We start from the raw sequence: 23,454 nt of genomic DNA, 5'->3' as shown, positions 1-23,454 counted from the left end.
GACATATTACTACCTATATTTGTTATAGGTAGGAATCACTACCTATATTTGTTAGCATATGAGTTCAGTTGTTGGAGAGAAACCCAAAATAATACAGGCATATATAAAATAAAAACGTATTTCTCACTCAAATGAAAGTCCTCGGATAAGCAGACTAGAACTAATGTGGTGGTTCTATCAATAATCCAATTCCTTCTGTCTTATTGCCACACTGTCCCTATGGTGGTACCTTAGCTTTCACATTAGCCAGAATAAAGGTGGGGAAAGGAGTAGACACATCGGCTCATTTAAAATGACAAGATCCAGCAACTGCTCTCATCAACTATCATTCACATCCCACTGGCCAAAACTCAGTCACATGGGCATACACAGTTGCAATGTGGCAGGAAAATTTAGTCTTTCTTCTGAATGGCTATTATCCTAGCTGAAAATTGGAGATATTATTTCTATGATTAAAAAGGGTGAGTAAAGCTATTGGGGGACAAGTAGTGGCTGCTGCCATATCTCCTCACACCTTTCAAAGCTTTGATACTGGACTGATCTCTGCAAGTCCCCCAGTGTGCAGTTTTACTTTTGGTAAGAACAGGAAGCTCAATATTTGGCCTTGTGTTGCATCACAGCCCTCATTTTGGGGGTCAGATATAGCCATAGGTTGGAGGCAATGAGAAGGGGAAGTAGTGGGATATGAAGAGCATTCACATCCTCCAGCATGTTGAACACTTCAGACTAACCTTCAGTCATCCCGAGATACAGGAAATGTGGGAACAATCACAGTATGGATTTTCAGATCCACAGATGCCATTGTGACAGAATTAGGCCCCCAAATCCAATTGTCACCTAATCTTCATGTATCCCACATGCCTCCAGATAGATCACAATGACATTCGGCACAGTGTTACTTCACCGTCAGGAGCCAGTACTCCCTGAAAGACCTGGCTGTTTCCCTTTTCCCGACACAGTGACCCTGGTGAATGACCAAAGGTACTTATGGAGAAGGCTGGGATGTACTGGCAATGATATAACAAGGTTCTTCTTCAGGTTTACCTGGCTTCTTTTATCGCCAAGGTTTGGTGATAAACTCAAGTCTGGGAACTAGGTGAGCAGCCATCATGACATCATGGTAATTTATGCCAGGTCTCAATAAGGTTTTAGCATTCGAGTATTTTTATTGCCGTTATTCAGACCTAATGCAATTATAGGGATTCAATGAAAGGTCAAGACACTGCCACAGGTTTTCCTGTATTAAATCCCTCCAATCATTACTCCATTTCTGTTGTACTTCATGGTAAAAATCCTACCTTCCCTCTGACTCTTATGTGTGCTCCCTGGCCTATTATCTTAGAAACATTTTATTACAATTACTATCAGGGATCACTATTTAATAGGAACATTGTCCACTTTCCTTCCCAGCCCAAAGGGGATTTTTTCTTCTTTTCTTTTTTTTAAAGACAGTGTCTTGCTTTGTTGCCCAGGCTGGAGTGCAATGGCCTGATCATAGCTCAATGTAACCTTGAACTCCTGGGCTCAAGTAATCCTCCTGCCTTGGCCTCCCAAGTAGCTAGGACTACAGGCACACACCACTATACCCAGCAATTTTTTTTTTTTTTTTTGATAAGACAAGGGCTCACGAAATATTGAGGTCTTGTTATGTTGCCCAGACTGGTCTCAAACTCCCAGTCTCTAGGAATCCTCCCACCTCGGCCTCCCAAAGTGCTGGGATTATAGGCCTGAGCTACCACACCTGAAAGAGATATTTTTAAAGCAATGCCTGAGTGTTAGGCATAGTTAGGAGGTAGGTAAGAAGTTTGCACATAATGAATTCATGCTTACTTTTTCTGCTTAAAACTTTGGATCGCTTTTTCTACATCATGTCAAGAAATTTTTGGTATTTCAGCCTCATTCAATGTAGGTTGGCTTTGAATGCACATTTTAGTCAACCTTCTGAGCAAACAATGAGAACTATACCCAGAGGTTTCAGCAGCACTTTGAATCCAGAATTCCTAATAATTACAATTATATTCATAAATTCAGCCTGATGTACAGTAATATTCTATGCTCCCTAGGCTACCATCTTCAAAATCTATTCCCACACATTTGCCCCCACATTTATGGCAATATAAATGAACAAAACCTTTCAATTACTTATTAGCCTTCTCCTGGGTATAAAATAATTCTTGTTCTACCTGATCTCTTTTAGGATATAACACTAGTCTTAGGCTGGAGCCAATGAGGAAGGGAAGGAGTAGGGTGCAAAGAGAATTTACATCCTCTTCCAAGTTGAGAGCTTCAGACAAACCTTTAAGCCAACCTGGACCAGCTTAATTAGATACGGCAGGAGGGAGTGCTTATGTTGGAAAAGGAGGCTTTCAGTGGAATTGAAGTACTCAGAGTAGCTGTGGCCTTCTAAATCCTCCCAAAGGTTGTCATTACAATTCTCAGAATGGAAGGCAGGGGTAGTGGGGCATTGAGAATCACTAGTGGGTCTCAATCTTTAGCAGGCATGGGAATCTCCTGGAGGGATTTTTGAACTGCTAGGTCCCTCTTCCAAAAGTTCTGTTTCTGTAGTTCTGAGATGATGCCCAAGAATTTCCTTGCCCAACAAGTTCCTGGTTGTTACTGGTCTGCTGATCCCGGGACCATAATTTGAATACCACTGAACTACATTGTATTTCAACAACCTATGTTCGATATAATAACTGGCTATATCAGCTCCGCAGGTAAAGTCACTAGATTTTCTTTTAGGGAAATTGTAGAAATTCCATAGTAATTTTTTTCCTTTTTACTGTGTCTTGAGTAAGTCATCTACTTCCTTGAAGTAAGTCAGTATAGGTGAAAGCAGACAACCTACCTCTGCATTCCTTATATTCCTTGTATTCCCATAATGGTCCACTGAAGCAGCCACTTGGTGCACGACTTCATTCCAGGTGACCACAAGTGATAAGTTAGTCAGCTGATTCATCCTGGGTGCCATGGGTTATTATCATTTCCTCCTTTAAAACCTTCAAACTCAATCATAATTTTTTAATCAACCAATCATATATCCCCATTTTCTTACTGTTCTGTTGCCCAGAAACACTTCTGGTACCAATTACCAAACAAGGAAGAGTTTAATTGCAGACAATATAGTCACCTCTTGCTGGAATCTGTACAAATTGATTTTCACGATGGGTATAGATAATGCACAGAAATGTGTTAGGAGGCTTGAGGAAACAGACTCTAGCCTAAAGTTCCAGGAATGGTATCCAAAACCATATCACAAAACTAGGCTGTTAAGAAAGCTTCTACCTTTGCTGGAAAGAAGCTGACAAATCAGAGCCAATACCACACTTGTCGTCTTCAGTACCTTGTACCAGAATTTGTGCCAGCCAAATATATCTCCGGTTCCCTGGCTCTCCCCCACCCCCACGCCATGTAACTTGGTTCTGAATCAAAGCCTAATGCATCTGATTAGCAGAACGTATAGTATATCTGGGGAGCATAGGAAACATTTTTCATTTATGTCTTTGTTTTAGCGTTCTAGCCTTTTTACTCTAGAGAAAACATGCAAGAAGGGAGTTAGATTGGGTATTGAGTGCTCCTGCGTTTGTTTCAAGTTGGGTAGGTGCACGTTCGCTTGTGAGTGAACCTTATTAAAGTCTATCTCTCCCACTTGATAGAAGGCTTCAGGAAAGCACAATCTTGTCTGTTTCCATTTAGCCCTGTGCCCCTAGCCCCTTGTAGCACAGTGCCTGACACATAGTGGCGCTCAATATAGATTTATTTGCTAAGTAAGTTTACTTCCCAGTGAATCAGCAGTTTCTGAAAGGAAGGGAATGAGGAGACAAGCTCTCTCTAAAAAAAAAACCTGAGGCAGTTTTAGAGTCTTTGCCCATTCCTGGCTCTCTACATAGCTTCTGTACTCCAGCATTGGGGACAAACATGAACGTCTAGGCTTTTTTTTCTCTTAAGAGATTACTCAATCTTGTCCACGTGAAGCCCTAAGAAGTGAATTCAAAGGGGAGAAAAAGTATGTTTGACTTAGAGAGCTGCTTTAAATTATATCTTTTCTCCTGACTTTTGGTTTAACTCCTTGAAAAAAGTTCTACATATCTAATAAAATAAATTAAAAGAACACAAAATGCATGAATTTTTTCCTTTGTCATCAAAGCATTTAAAAGGTTCAATAAATGATGGCTAAATAATGATATGGGTGTCTGGCTTCACAGCTTCTCATCCTATGCTAGGAAACTGGGGGTGGCCTATTCCCTCTGAGATGGTACTTGGCGTTGACATTCCTCCACTGATGCTTTTGTGGTCCTTTTTCTTCCAGAACTAGCTTGTCTGGCTAGGGAGTAGATAAGCCAATGAGTGTGAGTTATAGGAGAGTCTTGGAATATCACACCATCTTACAAAGGAGCAAAAATCTCAAAGGAGGAAAATAGAACGAGGTATTTATTGATAATTTGGGAAGTTATTTTTAAATATCTAGTCCAATTACAAGTAAATCCTCTGTTATAACATCATTGTCTGCAAAATGCCTAAAGCTTAGGCACATTTGTGTCACGTATGTATGTATGCAGTTTAACTATTTATTTGTTTATTATCAGAGCCTAACCTCATAATCACATTGTTCCATTTGGGCCCCCAAAGTGGCTTGTCACTGAGTGAAAGTAATTTCCCATGGCAGGTGCTCCCAGCAGGTGGCTGCTCACGGTACCTGCATCCGAAAGGTAGATTTAGTCAGAGATTTTATTTTAATAAGAAATCCGTATTGCAGCCGAGCCACCACTGGGTGATGTGCCAAAATTCATGTCTGCAGCATGATTTATTATGTGAAAATACCACAGAACTAATCAGTGGAGTTACTAATTAATACAAATCTGCATTTTTTGCATAAGCAATTAGTGCAAAGAGAGAGCAGTGAAAGAGGAAGTTTGACTCCTTTAATCTCAGTGCCTATTCAAGCAGAAAGACCCACCAGGGCCAAACTCAGAGATCTACATTTGGAATTTTCCTTCTTTGATTAGTTAAAGACATAAAAGGTCAAATTATCAATATTTAATTCGAGTGAAATGCATTTGTTAAAAAGAAAACATTTTATTTAAAGAAAGTGAGACCCTAAGAGTGAATTCTTGAATCAAAAATAATTATATTTTCCATTACAGTGAAGTCTGGATAATACTTGATAAGGATTTTGTTTGCTACTAATGATGATGTTCTGAAAATTGTATCAATAAGTGTGTATGTTTGCCTGTTTGTACACTTAGAAATAGTGTATATTTCTAACATATTTAAATTACCAAAAGTGCTTTCTTTTCCTGGGGTCATATCTACTTGATTTTTTCCAGTATATTTTCAATAAGTTATGTGTACTAATATGCAATATTTTAAATCTCCTATGTTTAGATAATAGTGTGGCTCACCAAATCTGAGCAAATAATGCCATTTAATGTCTGTTGGTTTATTTTTCCATTAATTTAATAGAAGTTGTTTATCCTATAAGCTAACTGGAGAGTTGATAAAATAAATGCTGGTGATAGAGATTTATGTTTTCAATAAAATTTATGCGTCATAAAACAAAAGCAAAATCAAAAATATTTTAGAGATATTTTGTTATTTCTGTGGACAGCAAATAAGAGATTCATTTTGGTTTTGAAGCTCTATGGCAAATAAGTGTAAATGTTAGAATAATTACTATCTTTTTGAAAGTTATTTAGTATCTGATTTTTCTGTCTTTGTTTCAGATAAGCCAGTTCAAATTATACTTTAAGCCCTTCCCCCACCCCTAAACTTAGATGTCTAGTTTGTCAGGAAACTTATTTTGAAAAGGTGGGCTAATTAGATGCAGACTTATAGGGCTCCCTGACTAAAAGTTCAGGCACAGGTGGTCCATGGCTTTTTGAAAGAAAGAGAGCAGGAATAAAAGAAAGGAATGAAGGTGAAAAGAAAGGCAGAAAGGCAAAGAAGGTAAAGGAAGGGAGTGAGGGAGTGAGGGAGGGAGGAAAGACAGGCTGGCAGGCAGGAAGGCAAGAGAGCAGGAAGGCCGGCAGGAAGGGGAAGTTTGCTTAATCTTAATAGGAAAAATTTCAGAGCCAGCGAAGTGGGAATTGTCCACGGTGCTGATACTATGAGGAAGTCATTTCTTCCACAAGCTCTTAAACTTGGCTTGCCTGCGCTCTTCCCGCGCCTTTAGGAACTTGCCCGGGCCTCCTCCCCTAACCCAGGGCAGCAGCCATTGTTCAGGGGACGCTCAGGCGCCGTCGGTGTGTCTTGGCTCTCCGCTACCAAAGCCATACCCAGCTACCAGGGATTTTTATTTGCTTGTTTCTTTCTGTTAAGGCAAAGGTCGTTGGCAAATACTGCGTGCTTGTCAGTTCCCGAGCCCTGCGGTCCCCTTTGGACCGCAAGCTGTTCTTCAATCCCAGCGAAACAGGTGTGCGCCCTCTGTTCATGCTCCTCACTCAACAAACAGCAGGTGCGCCCGTGAACATACACTCGCTCATGCACACTCACACCTGCACACCCTTACACACGCGTGCACACCCACACTTACACTCAAGTTCACACGCACACACAATCTCACACACGCTCCTACACTCACGCAGATTCACATGCACTTGCACACTCCAGCACAATCACACACTGACGCACATTTGCACACACAGCCTATCAGACACACCAGGCCTTGAGCAAGTGCTCCTGACCCTCGTCTGCCAGGATACTCCCACTGCACTGATTTTAGGTTGCTGATTCTGCGTTTGGATAGAAAGCCCCTCAATCCTGACAGGGAATCAGAGAAGAAGTCCCTCCGAGGACTGTGGGCGCCAGGGGGGGAGCCACCAAGGCCCAGCAGGACCAGGAGGACGTAAATAATACATAAAAGGGCCCCGGCAGGCCGAGCTGGGGAAGCGCGGCACTAAATCACTCCCCAAATCACAGCCGCGTCCTGCTCCATCCAATAGCTCTAAGCGATTTGTGGGGCTGGGGGTTGAAATCAATTTTTTTCCTGTTCTCGCAGGTGCAATATGAATCAATTATCTTAATTAAGATTATGCCGCAAACCCTGGAGATTTGGGGAAGACGGGTTTTGCGCTCGGGGCGACGGCAAGGCATTTTAATAGCGTCTCTCTTGCTCCCGGCTCTCCCCCGCCGCCCGCCTGTCGAGCCGGGGCAACCCCAGCCTCCGGCCTGGACCAGGGAGCCCAACCGCCTCCCTGGAGCCTCTCATCGCCCCCACTCCCCAGCCTCTCGAGGGCCTCAGAGCTAACAGAACTAACGGGGACCTACGGCTCTCAGCCCTCCGCTCCTGCGCCCCCAACGCCCACGGTCTCGCAGGCCCCCAGCGCCACCCCCAGCCCCTGGAACGCGCCCAGGCCCAGACACCCCCCTCCTGGCAGGACAAGGAGAGGACGCGGGAGCCCCTGGAGGTCGGCGGGGCCACCCTGGCCACACTTGATCCTTTCATTGAACGCAAACCTCCCTTTGCACAAGCGAGCATCTGTTTCACTGAGAAACAGGTCACCGCCAGGGACGCCGGCTCGGCCCCAGCTCTTTATCTCTGCCCTGTGAATGCGTCGCCGTCCCCGCCCCCCGCCCCCTTCGCCGCCTGCCACACGCGTCCCACCCTCTACGTCCGGGCCACACGCCTCTATCGCCTTCCCCACTCCCAGTCCTCCCCAAGCCTCCCTCCCTTCTCCTCGGCGGGGTCCCGGCCACTCTCCCTGTTCCCCACCCCGGGCCACACGCCTCCTCCCGCCCCCCTTCCCGCGGGCGCTCCGGCTGCCGCTGTAACGGCCCGGACGCCGGGCCAGCGCCGCGCTCTGAACAGGGACCCGGGAGGCGGCAGATTTGGGGCATTGCTCGAGGGCAGTGAGTCATGAAAGCGGCTTTTGTTGCCTGCGCGTGCGGTTCGCGTGCCGCTCGGCAGCCTGCAGCGCCCAGTGGGGACAGGAGCTGGGGAAGCACAGCTAACTGGCGGCGGGGGTGGGGGCAGGGGTGGAGAGGGAGAGAACTTAGGGAATCTGGAGGGGGTAAAAGTGTAGAAGCGTCCAGACAAGGCCAAAGAGAAGAAAATAAAGCGGCAGGGTGGGGCGGAGGAGACCCTTCTCTTTGCTAAACTCCACCGCGTCTCCAGCTCGGCCTTCTCCCGCCGTTCTGGCGGATTCTTTATCTCACCCCACTTTTTTGCGCCTCCAACTCCGAAAGAAAGACACCTCAATCCAGGCTCTGGGCTCCTCCCTTGCGGGCCTTACCACCTGGCTGCAGCCTCCCTGGGGGACCCCGGGCCACTGCTGAATGTCGCGAAGCGGGAGCCCCGGGCGGACAATCCCCAGCCGAGTGTGGCGGACTGGGAAGCTCAGTGAGAGGGACCGTGAGACCCAACCTCAGCCAGGTCTTTGAAACATCCCCGAGTGGCCTTTCCTTTGTACAAATCTCCAGGCCTGAACGAACAACGCGCAGTGGGATTCGAGATGAATTTGTCAGGGGGAGAGGGAGGAAAGGGGTCTAATACTTCTCTCACTTTGCGCATTTGAGTCTCATCTGACAAAAACGAGAAGCCCAGGCTTCCTTCTTGTCCAAGAACATCTGTCTCCACCAAGATTCGCCTGTATTTCACAGGCTGTCGCAAACTGGGGAAGTTTCCACTTAGAGGGTGAGGGTGAGGGCTTAGCGGAGGGACAGTAGGTCGCGGCCTTCGGGGAAGCTGGAGCCCTGTTTCCCACCTCACCCCCAATATCTCCTCTGCAGCTCCCCAAAGATGGAGAAATGAGAGCCCAGGTACGAGTTCCACATCCCTGCGGCACGGTGTGTTAGTCCGTCGGGGCAGCGGCCAGGAGAGTGGCAGCACTTAGCCTGGCCCTGCCGCAAATGTCCTCTGACCTCCGGGTTGTGGCCCAGCTTCTGCAGGCTGGAACTCCGACGCCATTCGAATTTTAACCCAGCACGGAAGACACAGGTGGCACAGGGGTAAATACTGGGACCAGCATCCTGGGTGAATTCTTTTACCCTCATTTGTGTTCTTTGTCAGCCAACGAGTGAACGTGGAAAAGCAAAACTCCATACAGTTTATGCTCCAGAACCTCAGAAGGATTGCTTTGGGCCGCAGGTCTAGGCGCATAACTCTTTTCTTCCCCTTTGGGATGTGTGCTGGACCAAGGAAGCTGCGTCCACCGCCTTCCAGACGCTTGCGACCTCGTTAGGACCCTCTTCCCCCACCGCCACCCTCTCCCAGACACCCCACTCCAGCCGCTCAACCCTGACACTGTTTGCAAACTGGAGGGACGTTTAGGGCAATTGCCTTTAAATAAGCAATTCAAGTAAGACGCATTCATTGCAAAGGGCTTCCGTTCTGGGCGGGGGTAAGAGGTTTGTTAATGGAGGATTAGAGGAGAAGCTAGGGGAGAAGGAGTAGACAGGCAAGGGAATAGGTCAGCTTCTTCTTTTCTCTCTTTTTTAGATTTATCATTTTGGAAAACACCTGGAAAGAGAAAATAAAGAATCATCACTATTTAAGCAACAATATGGCTCCTTCAGAACTGGTCAGGAAGTTTTGTGGTCTTTGCTAGACTTGCAAGGGAGAGGCCGCGTCCAGTCAGAGGCTTTGAGCTCTGTGGAGGAGACGCAGCCACCAATCCTTCCCGGAGTTGTGCTAGTGGCAGTTCTAGAAAGAGAGCGAAAAGACCCGTTCAGCACAGGCCCATTGCGTCTTCTCTTTGACATGGTTTGTCTGAATCAAGTATCTGTTGTACAGGCCAGAGACTGGGGAGGGGGGCAAAGACGCAGAACAGGACATGGCAGGGTGTCTGCCACCACGTTCGTGGCCAGTGTCTGGGTTGAAGAGCTGAGGTTGTGGGAGGACGCTGTCCAGACAACCAGAAACGTCCCCTGGACTGGCTGGGGGAAGGCACCCTTTGAGCAACCTGGTTAATTGGCAGAATCCAAGTGTCAGAGAAGTCCCCATGTCCCATGCAAGACAGCACAAAGGCCAATGAAGCCAAGGCCTGAAGGAAAGAACTAGCTCGCTTTGAGGTCAAGATATTGGGAGTGGAGGTGGAGACTGACATTGTGAGGGGTCTCCAGGGACTGGAGGTCTCCATAGCTGTGATCAGGAAATGCGGGGTTGCATATATGGCAGGGGTAGAGTGGCAGGCACAAAATTTCTATACTGGAGGAACCAGGAGCGAATGATCCAGATAGAGAGGCTAGGGAACTAGTCTCAAACCTACGTTTACAGATGAAGCCATTTTATATGGCGCATATTTTTGCTTAGAGGAGCTGAAGGAGATTAAAAGAAGCCACCCTTTGGCGCCAATGAGCAAAGCGTCTGCCAAGGGGAAGAAGCCAAGAGATGGGCCTCTCGGAGAGGGCAGAGAGTCATGCTGTCCTGGAGGCCGGTGCCAAGGCGAGGAATCGAAAGGAGCCAGGACTCTTCACTGCGTGCCTCAGTCTCCCCGCTTCTTTCACCTCTGCCCCACTTCCCGTGTGAATGCAGGCCACTCGCTCTGACCTAGACCTAGGCAGCGTTAGCTTTTCGCTCCCTTCCCTCAAATCTCCTCCCCCCATCCCCTCTCCCTTCTGCCGCCTGAAAGGGTTAATCTCTCCTGCGGGTAAAAACAGGTCCGCAGAGTCTCTAACTGGCGACAGATGGGCCACTTTCTTCTGGCCACAAAGGGGCCGGAATGGAGCGCTCCGCGGCATACAAATGGGCAGGTCACGTGGTTCCCGGCTCTTGGCTGGACCGGGAAGACCATATGGCGCATGCCGGGGAGGAAGGAGAAGGGGCGGGGGGTAGGGGTGGGGGGTGAGAGGAGCGGTTGCCGGAGGAGGGCGGGAGAAGAGCAAGGCTGGGGGAAGTGGGGAGGAGGGGAGAGCAGGGAGCGTGCAGCCTGGACGCGTGCGCAGGCGCCCGGCGCCGAGACCTGCTTGCGGCTCCGCTCGCGCCCCGCCCGCGCTCAGCATCACTGACGCGGCTATATAACCTGAGCGCCCGCGCGCCCGGGACACGAGGAATTCGCCCACGCAGAAGGCACGGCGTCCGGAGGCCCCAGGGTTATGAGACCGTCACTGCTCAGGACTTGCTAACAACAAAGGTAATTACAATCCTTTTATTTTTTTGCTCGGGGATAAAGGCAATAATTGAAGACCCCATGCACCTACATATTCTGTATGTGCGCGTTTGTGAGCGTGTCTGTGTGAGTTGAGACCAACATCCCTCCCGGCAGTCGCCCACAAGTACTCACACATAATGAGTCGTGTCACTCAAGTACCCCCTGCAGGCTTTCTAATTTGATTTTTAAAATTTTTGGTTTTTCTTTTTTGCTAGTCTAGGAGCTTCCTGGATTTTTGAAAAATACACAGTAACTTTGATTATTTGCTAGTGGTGATTTTAAAGTTCTAAAAGCAACTAACTACTATACTTTTTCACTTTTTCCAGTAAGAAAAAAAAACGCTCAAGCTGTATTTTGTGTGCATATATTTCATGCATATTAGGGATATCAAGTTATATTTTCAGTGAATGAAAGGGAGGTGGATACCTTGAGTACACATACCCTGGAAAATAAATCAGGTTCAGAGATAGTTGCTGGGGGGAAAGTGCGGAAAGGGAGAGGGACCCCATTCCTCGCACTCCTGCTACCTGTTACCGCTCCAGAGGCGGCCAAGTCCTCAGCAGCCACTACTGCAGCCAGAAATTCAGTTGTTTTACTAAAGGCTTTTTATTTTCCTTATTAGAAGCGGCAACTTCGCCATTGCCAATTGCTGACCATTATAATTACTCAATCTTTTAAAGGGAGGTTTGAGGCGAACTTTGAAAAGCCCCAATAAAGAGCGGGCAGCCCTTTCAATGGGCTGTTTATTAGAGAGGAGCCTTCCGCACCTGATCCCCGGCGCGTGGACGAGCGCTCTGCGCCGCGCCCCAGCCCTCGCCCTGTAGCCGGCGCTTTTGTACAAGGTGGAAACGCGCGGCGGGATGGGACGCGAGAAAAAAGAAAGGCGAAGGAGGGATGGGAAAACCCCTGCCCGTTTTTTGTTGCCAAATGTTATGTTAATGGTGAAATAATTTGGTTGAAACTACTTTTCCTCTTTTTTGCATTTGCTCTTCAATCTCTGGTCGGTATAATCTTCTTAAAAATCACTGCCAGTATTAGTAAATTACGTAATAGCTCTTCAGTTTAAATCGCTAAGCACCCAGAAGCCAGGACAGAAATGGGAACAGAATGTACGATGTTTCAACTCATCGTTTTTGTGGAGTTGTGAGTGACTTTGAACACATTTGGATAAACATGAAGTCGCTGGAAGGTACACTCATTTCCACACGCTTTACCCTGCTAGACAATCACCATGAACACATTTAAGTTCACCGCTAGGAAACACACACGCGTGAGTGGTGTGCACACACACAAACTCACTGCGCTCCCCCGCCCCGTCCTCTCGCCTACGTACCAGCGGGGCACACGCACGCCATTATAAAACACTGCATTTTAACTTTTTCTCAGAGGCATTCATTTTATAATGAACTGGCACGTCTCATGCATTTGTATAGGTTAGGAAGTGGGAGCTGAAGGAGTATCTGGCTTTTGAATATAGCGGTTTTTTTCCCCCTTTTCTTTCTGTTTGTCTCTCTCCCCTGTTGAATGTAGGAAACTGAAACATGACCAAATCGTACAGCGAGAGCGGGCTGATGGGCGAGCCTCAGCCCCAAGGTCCTCCAAGCTGGACAGACGAGTGTCTCAGTTCTCAGGATGAGGAGCATGAGGCAGACAAGAAGGAGGACGACCTCGAAGCCATGAACGCAGAGGAGGACTCACTGAGGAATGGGGGAGAGGAGGAGGACGAAGATGAGGACCTGGAGGAGGAAGAAGAAGAGGAAGAGGAGGATGATGATCAAAAGCCCAAGAGACGCGGCCCCAAAAAGAAGAAAATGACCAAGGCGCGCCTGGAGCGTTTTAAACTGAGACGCATGAAAGCCAACGCCCGGGAGCGGAACCGCATGCACGGGCTGAACGCGGCGCTGGACAACCTGCGCAAGGTGGTGCCCTGCTACTCCAAGACGCAGAAGCTGTCCAAAATCGAGACGCTGCGCTTGGCCAAGAACTACATCTGGGCGCTGTCAGAGATCCTGCGCTCAGGCAAAAGCCCCGACCTAGTCTCCTTCGTTCAGACGCTTTGCAAGGGCTTATCCCAACCCACCACTAACCTGGTTGCGGGCTGCCTGCAGCTCAATCCTCGGACTTTTCTGCCTGAACAGAACCAGGACATGCCCCCGCACCTGCCGACGGCCAGCGCTTCCTTCCCGGTGCACCCCTACTCCTACCAGTCGCCTGGGCTGCCCAGCCCGCCCTATGGTACCATGGACAGCTCCCACGTCTTCCACGTCAAGCCGCCGCCGCACGCCTACAGCGCGGCGCTGGAGCCCTTCTTTGAAAGCCCCCTGACTGATTGCACGAGTCCTTCCTTTGACGGACCCCTCAGCCCGCCGCTCAGCATCAATGGCAACTTCTCTTTCAAACACGAACCGTCCGCCGAGTTTGAGAAAAATTATGCCTTTACCATGCACTATCCTGCAGCGACCCTGGCAGGGGCCCAAAGCCACGGATCAATCTTCTCGGGCGCCGCTGCCCCTCGCTGCGAGATCCCTATAGACAATATTATGTCTTTCGATAGCCATTCACATCATGAGCGAGTCATGAGTGCCCAGCTCAATGCCATCTTTCACGATTAGAGGCATGTCAGTTTCACCATTCCCGGGAAACGAACCCACTGTGCTTACAGTGACTGTGGTGTTTACAAAAGGCAGCCCTTTGGGTACTACTGCTGCAAAGTGCAAATACTCCAAGCTTCAAGTGATATATGTATTTATTGTTGTTACTGCCTTTGGAAGAAACAGGGGATCAAAGTTCCTGTTCACCTTATGTATTATTTTCTATAGCTCTTCTATTTAAACAAGAAAATACAGTAAAGTTAAAAAAATAATGCACCACGAATTTGGTGTAGCTGTATTCAGATCGTATTAATTATCTGATCGGGATAACAAAATCACAAGCAATAATTAGGATCTATGCAATTTTTAAACTAGTAATGGGCCAATTAAAATATATATAAATATATATTTTTCAACCAGCATTTTACTACTTGTTACCTTTCCCATGCTGAATTATTTTGTTGTGATTTTGTACAGAATTTTTAATGACTTTTTATAATGTGGATTTCCTATTTTAAAACCATGCAGCTTCATCAATTTTTATACATATCAGAAAAGTAGAATTATATCTAATTTATACAAAATAATTTAACTAATTTAAACCAGCAGAAAAGTGCTTAGAAAGTTATTGTGTTGCCTTAGCACTTCTTTCCTCTCTAATTGTAAAAAAGAAAAGAAAAAAAAATTGCACAATTTGAGCAATTCATTTCACTTTAAAGTCTTTCCCTGTCTCTAAAATAAAAACCAGATCCATAACGCTCAAGAGAATAAAAAAAATCAAGAGATGCATTCCCTATCAAAACATATCAATTCATTACTTGCACAAGCTTGTATATACATATTATAAATAAATGCCAACATACTCTTCTTTAAATCAAAAGCTGCTTGACTATCACATACAATTTGCACTGTTTATTTTTCGTCTTTTACTCCTTTGCATTCCATGATTTTACAGAGAATCTGAAGCTATTGATGTTTCCAGAAAATATAAATGCATGATTTTATACATAGTCACACAAATGGTGGTTTGTCATATATTCATGTAATAAATCTGAGCCTAAATCTAATCAGGTTGTTAATGTTGGGATTTATATCTATTGTAGTCAATTAGTACAGTAGCTTAAATAAATTCAAACCATTTAATTCATAATTAGAACAATAGCTATTGCATGTAAAATGCAGTCCAGAATAAGTGCTGTTTGAGATGTGATCTTGGTACCACTGGAATCAATCTGTACTGTAATCTTGTTTGTAATCCTGTATATTATGGTGTAATGCACAATTTAGAAAACATTCATCCAGTTGCAATAAAATAGTATTGAAAATCAGAGCAATTGTTGCATTTTTTTCTTAATGTGATTTTTAAAGAATAAATTATTCCTGGGGAAAATATTTTCTTTATTTGCTGAGTTAAAAAAAATACTAAACACTGTTTGTAGAATAAAAGAAAAGAAGAAAAGTTTACTTTGGCATATGCTCTAATCTGTTTATCTTGCTTGGAGAGCCATCAGCACTTTCCAGATAATAAAAAAATCTAATTGATATTTCATCGTTTGGAATATGGGATAGGGTATGGGACAAACAGTTGTATTTTTGTTTTTCTTTGTTTTAAGTAGCTTTGCCTTTAGGTTTTTTGTTCACATTCTTTTAAGTGATTGTGTTAAATGCTTTCTTTTATTTTTTAAAAATATAAATTTAGTTAATTATTAATAAGCAAGTACTCTAGCTTAGTTTGTCTACATATGTAAAACATAAAAACTTTACCATTTTCTTGTTGCTCCATTACCTGTACATTTTCTTGAACTGAACAGGTTTCTCTTGTAAACCAGTACTGTCCCCAAGAGAAAGTTATAGACCATTTAAAAATACCAGAGGGAAATGAATTAATTAATTTAAAGAATCCAAGCAAAGTGGCATTTTATAATATTCTATAAATATCTTGTGATGATTTCCATAAATTTTCTATCAGGAAAGGTAATGAATTATTTGTACTTCATAACATACTATTTATAATATAATATATTTTAGGAAGGTATAATTATTTCCCTTTGGGACACTATTTCTGTTGTCTCATAAACACAAATCACTGGAAAAACTTACAGATGATTCTGTCTATTGTTAAGTCCACTTTTAAAAAAAGAGTTTGGTGTTTCTCTTCCTCTGGATGTGTTGACTGACAGTCATGATTCCTCGGGAATATCATTTTGGCACTTGTGTCCTGGCTCTACTGTGGTGCTCTGATTACTGTCATTAGTAACTCCATTGTTTCTACTCTGATTCGGATGCCACATTGGATGACTACCCCCCTTCCCAAGCTTGTTCCTTTAATCTCCTTCTCATTGGTGATTTAGGGGTTCCAGAAAGCTGACCTCATTTAGCAAGCTGCTCCAGAAAAATGTGAGTAATGTAATGGACAGGAACAATTAGCCATACTAATAATATTGCCAATGGGGCTGCGTCAAGCTGTGACGGTAGCAGTAAGGAATATTTCAACATTAAAAAAAGTTCGAGTGCAATTTAAAATATATCATCTTAACATGTTTTCTATCAGGCTTCATCACATGACAGAAATACTTTTAAGTTAGTCGCAACTTTATCCAAAATGCAACAATCTCATTCCAAGTGAATCAGAGTTGTTATTTTGGAATCAAGCTGTTGCTTCCTATATCCCGGATTGTTCTCACTGTTCTTACTTTAAGAGACATAATACTGATACGATATTTGAATACTTCCAGCTTTCCAGCATAGGAGACCATGAAATGAACATTCAGATCTATCTGATCAGATCTATTAAGCTCAATTTCACCTGTAATTAAAATTAGACATCTTCATACAAAATAAAAACTGTTGCTGTAGTAAACAGAAGAAATAAGAGGAGGACATTTCAAGAATTCCAGCTTTTAAAACAGTAAGCAGGGAAATCTAGACTGGATTCTTTTGTAAGGCAGAAATGAAGACTGAAAGTTAAGTTTGATTTCTTTTTTTCCATTTTGCCTGTACAACTTCATTCTAAAACATAGGGATTCTTTCAGTCAGTCAAGGAGTAACTCACATGCCACCATCTTTTATTCAAAGGCAGGCACAGATGTTCCTTCTGCAGGGGAGGTTTTAATTTATGAAAATGATATTGTTTATGCATGAATGAACTGCATGCACTCTGCATAACACATAGCACTTCCATCTGATCAGAGAAATACCACAGAACCAGTGCCAATGTCAGAAACATATTCTACAAATTTACTCACTTAAATGTTTAATGAATATTTGGAAGGCATTTTCAAACTGCAAGAAACCTTTTAAATTATCTTTTCCTTTTCTTTTATGAATTGCTACCAATATTTAAAGAGATTCCTATAGTTTTTATAGTTGGCCACTGCTTATATACATCTGGTAAGAAAAGAATGTGTTTTACTAAGTGAAAACCAACAAAAAAGAAGAAATGCTGGCAACTTTGACTGCAATGAGGAAAATATTTCTCTTAGTTTTATTGTATGATGCTTGTCAGGAGTAATACTTAGGGTTCTATGTGTTCCTTCATCTTGAGCAATTACTACTCCTATCAATAAGATGCTCAGGTCTACTTATTTAATGTGAAAATTCCCTGAAGAGTGATTTCCAGAAAGAGCTGATATTTTAAGTCAGACAGTTTCATAGTTGGAGATGAAATTTGGCTAAATATCTTAACTGTTGCATAATTCCTATTGAACAGGAACGTTCTGCATAAGTTAGATTATATATATATATCACCATATGCAGTTATACAGTATGATCTATGTATCTACTTTTAATTCTTAAAAACACAATTATATACAAATAAATATGGAGGATTGTATCTTAAGGATGTTCTAATTTTTAATTTATAATGTTACAGTAAAATAACATTTGAAACAAATTTTAAGTATTCTAATATATTAATCTTAAAATCTCTCTCTGTTTTCACATTTGAAAGCCTATATGTTCTTACAAAATTAATGTATTTTCTGAAAGAAGCTAGCAATTACTAAATGATGTATGGATCATTAGTTAACAGTTTGAACCAAGCTGTTTTAGTTCTATAATTATACAAGAAATTTAAAGTGGAATATCTATTAAACAATTAATAAAACTAGAGTTCAAAACATAGGTTGATTTTGTCCTAATGGGAAATGTAAAACAGCAAAGCTGTTTCTTAAATGACACTAAAACTGCCTCACTTTTCTTTTTCTCTCCATCCACCACTGTTTATTTCCTGAAAACCATCTAAATAAAATCTTTAATTCCAGGGTCTGATAAAGAATAAAAGAGCCAATGCAACATCTTGTGGAACACCAGGACTGAGAACTCTTGTTGTTACCATTGCAAAGAGGCGTTCTGGCGTCAGATGCACAGTGATTTGTACGGTGGCATAATCATTGGCGCCTGGCCAGGCATTATGTTTCAGAGGACACTATTGTCAAGAACCATTCAACTAGAAATCTGCACTGTATGCGCTCAAAAGTTGAGATCATCTGCCTTCCTATGTCAGGAAGATTTCTGTGCTGGCAATTGACTCATGGACACTCTTTACACACACTAACACTTGGTTCAATGGCTCTGATGGAATTAACTGTACAGCCAAACTGGTGGCATTGACAAGACAAGGCCACAGTCTCTGGAGACTTCTGGTTAAATTGCTCATTTTAGAATGCCTTAAAATACAGAGTATTATGTTAATGCTGGACTAAATCTTCAGATACGTTAAACATGGATTTGACCATCTAAACTTCATTATTTGCCTAGCTAATTTAGAGGTAAATAGATAGTGACAATAATGATCTTTACAGATACCCAGGTATGGAGCAACCCAAAGAGATGGATCTGATTGTGATAAGGCATTGAGAGACAAAAGAATAGCATATATGAGGTAACTTGGTAACTTACTTTGCTGTTAACAAGATTAAAAGCTAACCCTGCTTGAGACTTTCATGTCTAAGGATGGCCAGCCAGAAACATGGCCTAATACACTTACCAGGCCAGTGCTAAGTGCTGTTCATTCACTTATATATTGTATCATAGAAGCAGCCATGTGCCTTATTTTACAGATGGGGAATCTGCAGGAAGCTGAGCTGGGATACCTAGATATTTGCATTCCTGACTTACTTTCTTCATTCAGGTTCTTGTTCCAATGTCACTTCCTTAAAGAAGCCTTTTCTGATCCCCATATAAAATAGTAACTACCTTCAACCCTACCAAAATTGCTATTATTTTACCTCTCCCCCTTTTTAGAGAACTTATCAAATATTATTTTTCACATTTATTTAGTTTATTTTTTATCTGTCTATTCTACTTAATAGAATGTGGGCTCTCCAAGAACAAGAACCTCATCTCTTTTGTTTGTTGCTGTTTTTCTGGTGCTTGGAAGATCTAGAAGATCCTCAATAAATATTAACTTTCCAAGGGAATCAAACCACACTAATATAATGCTAATGCCTGTTGCCTTAACCATTATGCTATAAATCAAATCAGAGAATGGACAGGACCACAAATTATTCTCAGCCCATGAATGTTATAAACATTAATTCTATAAAAAGGGAACAATTGAAGCTAATTTCTTATGCTATTGTATGGCACCAAACTTCCCCCTCCATTTTTGAAGAACGGTAATCATGACTTATCAGTTGTATTTTCTTTTTATTGATGTCAACTGGTTAAATATAATCTGGAATTTGAATAAATGGAAAACTGAAATATTATAGGCTCTTTCCAGACCATGCATTTTTTTTTACATTCACTAAAAACCTCTCTTACATGCATGCTTTTTATTTTCTGTTCATCATTCTTTCAGCAATTGTTCTTGTTCTATTTTTAGTGTTATGTAAAATTACCCAAGCTCATAATTTCTATTTTAAAATGTTCAATGTATAAACTTAGCATATCAATCCTATTTCTTTAGTGTTCTCTCTCAATGATGCCAGTTAAGAGATCACCACCACTTCACTGACGTCAATGAAAGGGTATTACAATGCTTAAGAGAACTGTTAATTCCTTACCATTGATGTCACTAACAATTGTCACTAACTTGTCTACTCCTAGCAGGGAATTATAAGTTTATAATCTGTGGTAGGTTGCAAGGTTACATGACTAAGTAATGTTCGTATCAAAGAATAAAGAGGATAATAGAGTGTTTTAGAAAGAAGATTTGGGATAACATTTGTCATTGTTAACAGATAACTGAATAATCTTTATTCTAGCCAATGACTAAATATAGAATAAACAATAAAAAACAACAGTAACATATGCATATAAATTATAGCTAAATATAAGTAGTGAGATTATTACAATCTTTCTTTACTAAAATAATTTCTTAGTTAATAAAGGCAAGGCTACGTGTTTACATATTTTAAAAGATCAACATGAGATTTTTGGATAAAGAAACCATTTTAATGTTTCCTGGAGTCTACTTGGCATATTAAAAATGTTAAGAGATCTTTTACTTCCCAAAGTTGTATTTTTGCCTAATTAATAGTGCATTTATCTTACTGAAAGTATATTGTCAAGGAAAATAATTTTTGTGTATATATAATACATATATGAAATATATGCTGTACTTGGTTGAGTAGTATCCCTTTCCCCCAGCCCTCCCCTCATTTCTGTGCATGCAGAACCTCAGAATGTTTCCTCATTTGGAATAGCTGCTTTCCAGATGTAATTAAGACATGAGATGTAAATTAAGATGAGTTCATGCTGGATCAGGATGGACCCTAAATCCAATCACTGATGTCCTTATAAGGAGAGGACAGAACATGGAGACACACAGCACACAGGGAGAATGGCATGTGAAGACAAAGGCAGGGATTAGAGTGATACATCTATAAGCCAAGGGATCCCAAGAATTTCAGACAACCACCAGAATCTAAGAGAGAGCCAGGAATTCTCAAATTCTCCAAGTCCCTAAGAAGGAATCGACCCTGCTGATGACACCTTGATTTCAGACTTCTGGTCTTCAGAACTGTGACACAATACATTTCTGTTGTTTTAAGCTATACAATTTGTGGTGATTTGTTATAGTAGTCCTAGGAAACTAATACATATACTAAAGTCTATAATTAATTGATGTTAAATGTATATAAATACAGGATGGTTCATTTAAATTCTTCTGAAAATGTCACCATGAACTTTTAATGACACATAACTACTGGTATATTTAGTCATTATTAGGTTTGATATTTGAACAAGCTGACAAATAATAACTATATAATAAGCATTTGAATTATATAAAAGTTGTATTTTTTGTTCATGTTAATAAACTTAAACTGACAATTAAACTTAGTGGAATGTGACTGGATCCGACCCATAAACTAAGGATAATTTTTTAAAAAGTCTTATCTTTGAATTCATAAAAATATCAAATATTAACTATTATTCTTCATGTGAGAAAAGGTCACATTTATTTGATTCATAGGGCAGAATTTATACTAATAAATAGAGGCTCTGAAAAAACAAATGTAGCATTTCCCTGCTTTTACAAACACTCATTTAAGACACAATTTTCCATGTAAAATTACATTATCTTTTTAAAAATTATTATGGTATAAATGAATTCAAGTAATATTACTTCAAAAAGCTCTACTTCTACTTTTGGATTGTATTGGGCTATGAGCCAGTATTCCTCCTTTGAGCTTAAAATCTAGAGGCTAAGACTATAACTTCAGTTAGTTGACAGGTTCAGAGAATAAGAGGAGCACACTCAAAGAGCCACATCCACAAGATACTAAACTTTGCATTGATTCCATAATTGGATGAGACGTGGGGGGCATTGAAAGGAAGTGATGGTATTTTGCCTATGGGAGGGAAGTTAGCCCTTGATAACCACACCCCCAAGGGTGTACTGTGTTAGCCTGTCTACAAAGATGGCTGCCAACAATTCTTTCTATTCTCATGTATGTGCCCCTTTTTAATGTGACTCCTTAACCTCTCCTCAAGGAGTGGGCTTTACTTCCCTTTCCCCTTGTGACTTGCTTTGACTAATAACAAGAGGCAAAAGTGATACTTTGCCTGTTCCAGGTCTGGGTCTTAAAAGGCCTGGGCAGCTTCTACTCTTGCTCTCTTGAAATTCAGTGTCATTTTTCAAAAAGCCCAGACCAAATTAAAATCACAATGAGATACCACCTTACTCCTGTCGGGATGGCCACTATTAAAAAGGCAATATACAATAGATGCTGGCATGGATGCAGAGAGAAAGGAATGCTTATACACTGTTGGTGAGACTGTAAATTAGTACAACCTTTGTGGAAAACAGTATGGAGATTCCTCAAAGAAATAAATGTAGACCTACCAATCAATCCAGTAATCCCACTTCTGGGAATCTACCCACAGGAAAAGAAGTAATTTTATCAAAAAGACCTCTGTACTCATGTTTATTGCAACACAATTCACAATTCCAAAGATGTGGAATCAACCTAAGTGCCCATAAATTCATGAGGTGATAAAGAAAATATTACACACACACACACACACACACACACACACACACACACACACACTGTGTAGTATTACTCAGCCATAAAATAGAATGAAATCACGTATTTTTGCAGCAACTTGGATGGAACTGGAGACCATTATCCTAAGTGAAGTATTTCAGGAATGGCAAAACAAATACCACACGTACTCGCTAATAACTGGGAGCTAAATGGTGGACATGCATGAACACAAAGAGATGTAATGGACATTGGAAACCAAGAAAAGTAAGAGGGTGAGGAGGTGAAGAAGTAAAAATTTACTTATTGAGTACAATGAACACTATTCTTGTGATGGGCACGCTAAAAGCCTTGACTTAAGCATTATACAAGGTATCCATGTGACAAAAACATTTGTACTCTCTTAATATTTTGAAATAAACAAAACAAAGCTCTAACTAGACTACTGAATGATGAAGGACCACATGATGAGAAATAAGCCCATTCCAGCTACGGCAGCTGAGACGCCATAAATGTGAATGAAGTCATCTTGGATGTTTCAGCCCCAGCCTAGCGTCCAGCTAAATGCTGGTGCATCTAGTTGATACTCCATGGATCAGAACTACCCAGGTGAGTTCAGCACCTCACAGGATCATAAAAAATAATAGCTTGTCATTGCTTTAAGTCATTAAGTTTGGGGGTTGTTGCTCAGTTAATCGATAAATTATATAGCCTGGAAAAAAAAAAAAAGATGGTGCACAGTTAATTGCCTTGCCGATAGCTCTCACTTCCCATCTGGAGGTTGAGAACACCTTTCCCAGTCTCTCTGGAAGGTAGAACACAGGCATATTGCCCAATTCCAATCAATGGGACCGGGCGGGGTACAGGGGGAATCTGTTGGGTGAGATTTTAGAAAACATTTACTTTCCTGGTTTAAAAAAAAAAAAGCAAAGAAAAAAAGAAACACCCCAGCAAAAACTGCCCCTTACTCTTACATTCTAGCTTTTGGACATTTTTGGGGAGAGGATATGATACTTAGCACCCCTTTAGCCATCTGAGAGCCACCAGTAGAGTCCTTGTCGCTACCTGTGTATAATGAAGTAGAAAGTTGCAAAGCCCTTGATTTAATGACATCACATGAGATGTGCCAATCCAGGAACAGCCTGACTCTGGACCTCTTTTGATGTGAGAAATAAAACCTTATTTTGAAAGCAATATTAATTGTATAGGTTGTTGACAAAGGCACTGAAGTGCCTTCAAATGGTGACAGATAACGAAGCAAAAGTCAAAAAGAGTCCAGTACCAAATTCTGTGACACTATGGGTAAGAAGCCTGAAAACAGTGAGCTATTTTTAATAGTGA

At 42.2% G+C, this 23,454-nt stretch overlaps 1 protein-coding gene across 1 annotated transcript; it reads left to right on the top strand.

Annotated features, from left to right (window-relative positions):
- The first annotated feature begins 10,957 nt into the window (after positions 1-10,957).
- On the top strand, positions 10,958-15,006 carry NEUROD1 (neuronal differentiation 1). Its single transcript, XM_012785810.2, has 2 exons — positions 10,958-11,069; positions 12,618-15,006. The coding sequence occupies exon 2, from the start codon at positions 12,629-12,631 to the stop codon at positions 13,697-13,699; it is 1,071 nt and encodes a 356-aa protein (XP_012641264.1). The 5' UTR covers positions 10,958-11,069; positions 12,618-12,628; the 3' UTR covers positions 13,700-15,006.
- Positions 15,007-23,454: the final 8,448 nt, after the last annotated feature.

The sequence above is a fragment of the Microcebus murinus genome, chromosome 8 (genome assembly GCF_040939455.1).
Source record: "Microcebus murinus isolate Inina chromosome 8, M.murinus_Inina_mat1.0, whole genome shotgun sequence".
Taxonomy (NCBI): Eukaryota; Metazoa; Chordata; class Mammalia; order Primates; family Cheirogaleidae; genus Microcebus; species Microcebus murinus.
Note: the sequence above shows the minus strand (reverse complement) of the source record. Positions and strands in the feature narration are given on the sequence as shown.

Bases quoted from the DNA above. Each gene is read 5' to 3' on its own strand.
- NEUROD1 (XM_012785810.2), top strand. From the start codon at position 12,629: ATGACCAAATCGTACAGCGAGAGCGGGCTGATGGGCGAGCCTCAGCCC.